The sequence below is a fragment of the Poromitra crassiceps genome (assembly GCF_964638095.1).
Source record: "Poromitra crassiceps genome assembly, chromosome: 23".
In the NCBI taxonomy this organism is placed as follows: Eukaryota; Metazoa; Chordata; class Actinopteri; order Beryciformes; family Melamphaidae; genus Poromitra; species Poromitra crassiceps.
The window spans coordinates 17,111,770-17,117,769 of NC_139639.1; the positions used below are offsets into that span (position 1 = coordinate 17,111,770).

The following is a 6,000-nucleotide window of genomic DNA, read 5'->3' on the forward strand; positions in this document are numbered from 1 at the left end:
TTTACATAGGTGGACAAATACCAAAGGCAACAACATCAAAGATTTCACTGTCATATTTGAATACAAGTTAACCAATAAACATCTTGTTGGATGGTTGACATTTTGCCACATGCTACGGCTTTTGAAAAAATATAATGGATAACGTTTATTAGAACACACTATCCCTCATAAAAAGGAAGCTGTACAATCCTTTCTTCTCCCCATGTTACTCTAATCAAACCGTCTTTTTCATGCTCTTAATGTATTTGGCCTAAAGTTAAGGCATCACAACTGTGTCTAGAGCTTTGGTCATTTTCCTCAGAACTGATTCATTTTCATCATTACAGTAGCTGTGTTCAGCATCTGATAAGTCTCCACTGGCTAATGAGTGACCTAGAATTTCATCAGCTCTCAGCCTTGCGGGGGGCAAACAGCTGAACATTCCGTGAACAACATTCAATAATCTTGTTAGGTTGAGCCACCCCGGTGTTTGTTGTCAAAGGATTGTCTAATATGCCGGTACAGATACGTAAGATTAATTTTCAAATTGCCTTGCTGTACTCAACGTGATAAAACATACACACAAAATGCAAACTGAGCAAATGTGCAAGCAAAAGTGCGCACTGAATGTTCCTTTACAATGAAGATAAAGTGACTTTAAAGTTGCATAAATTGCACGATTTTATAACATTTCTATTTACCAAGTAGTTCTGTTGGGAATGCATTAATGGACAGCAGAATCAAGTTTTTCTTCTTCACAAAATTATTTCAACATACAGCTAGACGAGCCAGAGAAAAACATTCTCATGAATAGTGAATACAATGTCAAAACATTTGATTTTTACCATTTAGAACAAGGACAAACACTCTTTAGTTCTCCTCATGGAGATATCTCAAGCTTCAAGAGTCCTGCGTTGTCCTCTGTGCCGTGTGAATACAAAAAATACAAAGACCACCATCACACTGGATATCATGCGCTTTTTCCAGAGTCTTGGTCGTCAAAATCCCAGGGACAAATATCGACCATTTTAGCACTGCTGCTCACTGGAGGTTTGTTGCTCGTGCTCAAAGAGTTCTCTCTCTTCCTCTCTGGGGAAGTTTTAGTCTGAGCGAGGCTGGTGGGGGCGTGCTCCAACTCCAAGGGGCAAACTTGGGTGCTGGTGGGGGCGTGCTCCGACTCCAAGGGGCAAACTTGGGTGCTGGTGGGGGCGTGCTCCAACTCCAAGGGGCAAACTTGGGTGCTGGTGGGGGCGGGCTCAGACTCCAAATGGCTCCTCTGACTCCTCTTGTTCTCCGTCATCTCGGGGTCTCTTGTTGAGCTGCTCCGCCTCTCAGAAGTTGGCCCGCCACCTTCTGATGACTGGCTAACGCGTCTCCTCTCAGACGAAGGCCTGCTGGAGGAGCTCCGTCTTTCTTTGCTTTTTTCTTTGTCCCTCCCTTTCTCCTTCTCCGCCTTGTGGTTGGACGAGCAGGAGCCTTTGCGTTTCCTCTTGGAGTGCGGCGTGGGGCTGCTGCAGGTCTTCTCCTGCTTGGGGGAGGGCGGACTGTGGTAGTCCCATGGACAGATCTCCATCATCAGGGAGGGAGGCTGCAGGAGGCTTCCTGTGGACTTGGAGTGGTCCGAGTGGAGCGTCTTGGGTTTCCCGTCGGTGGGCGTAACACTTTTCTTACGCCCGATCCTGTCTGGGGAGATGGAATCTGAATCTCCTCCCAGCATGGGCTGCTCGTCGAAGTCCCAGGGGGAGACGTCCGGCTTGAGAGGCAGAGGCGACCTGGGAGACCGAGGTTTTCTCGTCTCTCTACCTTCGTCCCGTTCTCCTCCCTTGTCTCTGGAGCGGCGTCTGTTGGCGGGGGACTGTCCTAACTTCTGCTTCTGGTGGGACCGACTGCCTTTGGTGCTTCCGGAGCTGCTGCCCCTGCGCACTGCAGCGGTCTCATCCGGGGCGATGGAAACATGCTTCTGGGTCTTTCCTTCTGAGGGCGTCGGAGGGTCATCCAGCTCCCAAGGGCAAACCTCGGACAGATCGTAGAGGTTCCGCCCCGGCTCGGAACAGATGGACGGCTGGCTGCCACTCACCTGTTTCAGTCGAGCAATTAAATGATTAGCCAATGAATCAATCACTGTTTAATCAATGAAGACCATAGCTAACCAACACATGAATGTATGAAGAACATGACCAAGCAATCACGAATAGTACATTTGACAAAAACCAGTAGTCGAAAGAAACGATGGATAAGATAAGTACCTGTTGTTTCATGATGCCCATCTTCATGGGCGTCTTGGAGTACTCCACAGACTGGCTGATGATCATCTTGGGATAATGCTCAGGTGTCTCTTCCACCTCTGACAGCATCCTCCCATCTCGTTCCTTCAGCCCCTTCTTACTGGCATCCTCCACACTCTGCGTCTTGTTGGTGAGGCCCGGCATCTTCTCCTTGGCGCTAGCAATCACGCTCAGCGACTTCTGCATAATGGAGGTCCGCAGGTGGACGGGTTTCTTTTCGTGCGTCAAGTTGTGAGCGCTGGCTGATTTCCAGAACAGCGGAACGGACTCGGTGGACTCAGCTGGCTCCAGCTTCGGCGCGGCCGCCGCCGGTTCCGGTGACTTCTTGCCGTGTTTCCGGCCAATGAGGGAACCCAGGAGAGATCCTTCACCACCGCTGCCAACAGGCGCCATTTTGTCTGCTGTGGAGGAGCTGTCTTTGCTTCCAGTCTCCTCGCCCTGGTCACAGACGTGGTCATAGCTGAGTGACTTCTTGAGGCCCAGGACTTTGTGCTTCAGGGAGTCGTCCCGGGCTTTGCCTGAGTAGAAGATTAAAGGAATAGACTAGCTTGAAACTAGGACATTTTCCCTTCTCTTCTTTGCCCTTTAAGAAGGGATACAAATCACATATTCATCTACGTTAATATTTTTGAACATGAATAACAGCCACTTTTTCTGTTGTTTGCATTTCATTCTCTACGTGTATCTGACATCAAAGATTAGAGACAGCACAATCTGTGTTTTGTGTCTGGCTGTGGTTAATGTTAGTGTCTGCTCACTAACAGTGCATTTTTCTGCGCTATTGTGTTTTTCTCATTATTTTCAATAAAACGGACACATTAAAATTGATAAAAATGGACGCTGCTTGCTCTTCCACTATGCATTTTGTTTGAAGATGATGAAGGGATAACAGATAGACACGCCATAAAGGTTGAAATGGTCTGCATGTTTGCTGATATGCAAGGCCACATTGTCCTGACATATGGAGTATGGAATTTCAAGTGACACTATTAAAAAATAGACAGAAAAATTATATATGGGAGCAGAGGTTGCGTTAGACTTTCTTGTTATCTGTCATTTTGACAGACAGGGTCGTAAAAATTCTGTCATGATCTATTATTACCGTACCTATGTTAAAATGACAGACAGCCTTCAGATTTTTCTCTCATTGTTAAAAAAAATAAAAACTCTGCAAAAGACGGAAAATATTCGGTTAACATGACGACTGTATGGGAGTACGCTTCCCCCAAACATGTTTAGTGTTACTAACTAAAAAAGACATGCCTGATGAACACAGGGTCTAATTGTTTTCAGGAATTTAAATAATTAAATCATATCCTATATTTCAACGGTGATATATTTAGTGATAAATTCCCTTAATCTCTGTTCGGGTGCTACCAACCAAACCAGACAGTCCTCAGCTCTGGGTCTTACTGTGGTGGGTGGGATCAAATGGGTTTCTCCTCAGGGTGCTGCGGGTGCTGCTGTGCTCACTGCCGTCCTCGCGGCTGCACTGGCGGTGCATGTGCATGGTCTCTGGGATCTCCGTGATCCGCTTCATCAGAGTGCGCCCCAGGCCCTTCTTAGAGCTGCGCTTCTTTTGCAGGTGGGGGTTGTTGGCCAGCATCTTCTTACACTTGTAGACTTCTAGCTGGGCATACAACTTCTTCAGCTCTTCCTGAAATAGGTGATGGTCAATTATTGGCAGCTCCTGTGTAATTACTATCTATTTACTGGATAAAGGTCCAATTAACAACATCAAGGTTCATTCCATGTTATTATGGGATATAATTACCTTCGCCAATTATGTTTTCTGTGCCGTTTGTTTGTGTGTCTGTCTGTTAGCAGGATTACGGAAAAACTACTGGGCTGATTTTCTTCGTGGAAGGGTGTAGCAGCATGGACCAAAGAAGAGCCCATTACATTTTGGAGTGGATCCGAGCCGACTCAAATTTGCATATCGTATCAGACTGGACTCTTGGTCTTGGCGGAGGTCTCTCCGAGTACCCTTCTAGGTCAATATGTGTTTTTTTTTTTTACAACAGTAGTTACACTGTGTGACCGCTCAAAGCGAATGTCTACCCTCAAATAGAGTTATTCCTAATCACAACCAAGGCCAAATCTCTTCCAAAACTAGATAACAAAACTGTAATCTTTGATGGCATAAAGAACCAAAACCCGCGGAAAAGCTAACCATTTAATCCATATCCCTGTAAAATCCCCTTGCATATTTTTGCTCTAACTGCCACTCACAAGAGATTGCTATTCGCTGTTAAAGACGCAGTTCAAGGATTTGTCTCCTGTTGACATGGGCTATTTTTAGTCATTTTAGTAAAAAGCATTTGTAAAGTATGCATATTTAGATACAGTATATGTCATGATTATGATTCTCAGTGCCGGCTCACCCGTATATCCTCGGGGTCCAGGCTGTGCTCGCTCCAGGCTGAGGTGATGCTGCTGTTGAGGTAAGAACCGGATCTTCCCATGTCCAGCTCCTCCTCATAGGCCTCGGTGGCAATGTCATCCCTGGCCTGGGTCCCCTTGGACAGGAACTAGGACAGATGGAGAGGCAAGGTTAAATGGTGGCATGTAGTGCTGCCGTCCTGGACCCTGTAGGAAATGTGGGGGAAAGGTGGGAGAATGGGAAAATCTGGAAATGTATCCAGCAATACCCTGGCCTGGGACACCTGGCACATGATCTACTGTGTGACAGATGGAATGCGTTGGTCATGGGGTACTTTGAGAGGTGTGGTGGAGGTGAATAACTCTATTCCTTGCTGTAAATTATTAATTGGTATGAATCTTAGTGGAAAAGTTGCAGTAAAATAGCAATTTTCTTCCCCGCCATCCACTGTGTTAAATCTGAGCAAATTAATCTCTTTGCATGTAGAAATTTCAAATGTTACATTACATAGTAGAGATAAACAAATGATTAAATTTGAATTATTGATGAGTGAATCAAAAAGTGCATTTTGATCAAACATTTTATGAAGTTGGATGGGTCTGCTTTCCCCCAGATGTGTGTCTCAGAGAGCTCAGTTTGAACTGAGAAGACGGAATTTGAAATTTGAGTTAACAGTTAAATTCACTAATTGCATTCGGTTTCAAGCCATTGTGTTCAATCTCAAATTGTTCCTCACAAATTCGTCTTTGAATTAACTTATTGAACAAATTCATTCTCTAGGCAGCGACTTGATATGAGCGTGGCACATTTAAATTCATGCGGTTCAAACACAATCTCTGCAGCCATTCCTCACCGTGATTCCCTGTGAAGAGAAACAAAGGGCGAGATAAGGAAGGCAACATTTATTATAGGGAGACATTAGAGCAGGGGTTCTCAAAGTGCGGCCCATGGGCCAATTGCGGCCCTTGGGAATGTTTCTGGTGGTCTGCTATGAATTAGGTGACATATTATTTTAAGGTTTACTGTCTTTCAGAGGCTGTAGCCGGCTCAGTTTTAAAGCCAGAGTGAACATACTGATATCATAAGAAACTAGATGACCTAAGGAATCCATTGGCATCAAGGATTGTCAGGAAGGTGGCTAAATAATGCTCCAAAGTTACGCTAAATTTTGGTGAGATTTTTTTTCTCCTTTAGAAGACACAACATACATTTCTCATATGATTCACAATTGACATGACTTTTAGTCTAGAATAGTCTATTAAAGATTTTTTTTGTTTTGGAATTATTTTGTGTAAAAAAAATTCTTGGGCGGCCCTCAATCCGATAGATTGAGGGTCTGTGGGCGTTCCCAGA

The 6,000-nt window shown here is 45.0% G+C and overlaps 1 protein-coding gene across 1 annotated transcript in view; it reads right to left on the reverse strand.

The window, feature by feature from the left end:
• Positions 1-949: 949 nt before the first annotated feature.
• gpr158b (G protein-coupled receptor 158b) overlaps positions 950-6,000 on the reverse strand; it is a gene marked incomplete at both ends in the record, with an annotated part of 56,190 nt that continues 51,139 nt past the window's right edge. The window contains 5 exons of the mRNA XM_083659356.1: positions 950-1,094; positions 1,242-2,056; positions 2,226-2,782; positions 3,678-3,921; positions 4,649-4,795. Coding sequence (XP_083515482.1) covers positions 950-1,094; positions 1,242-2,056; positions 2,226-2,782; positions 3,678-3,921; positions 4,649-4,795 — 1,908 coding nt within the window. The remainder of the gene's footprint in view (positions 1,095-1,241; positions 2,057-2,225; positions 2,783-3,677; positions 3,922-4,648; positions 4,796-6,000) is intronic.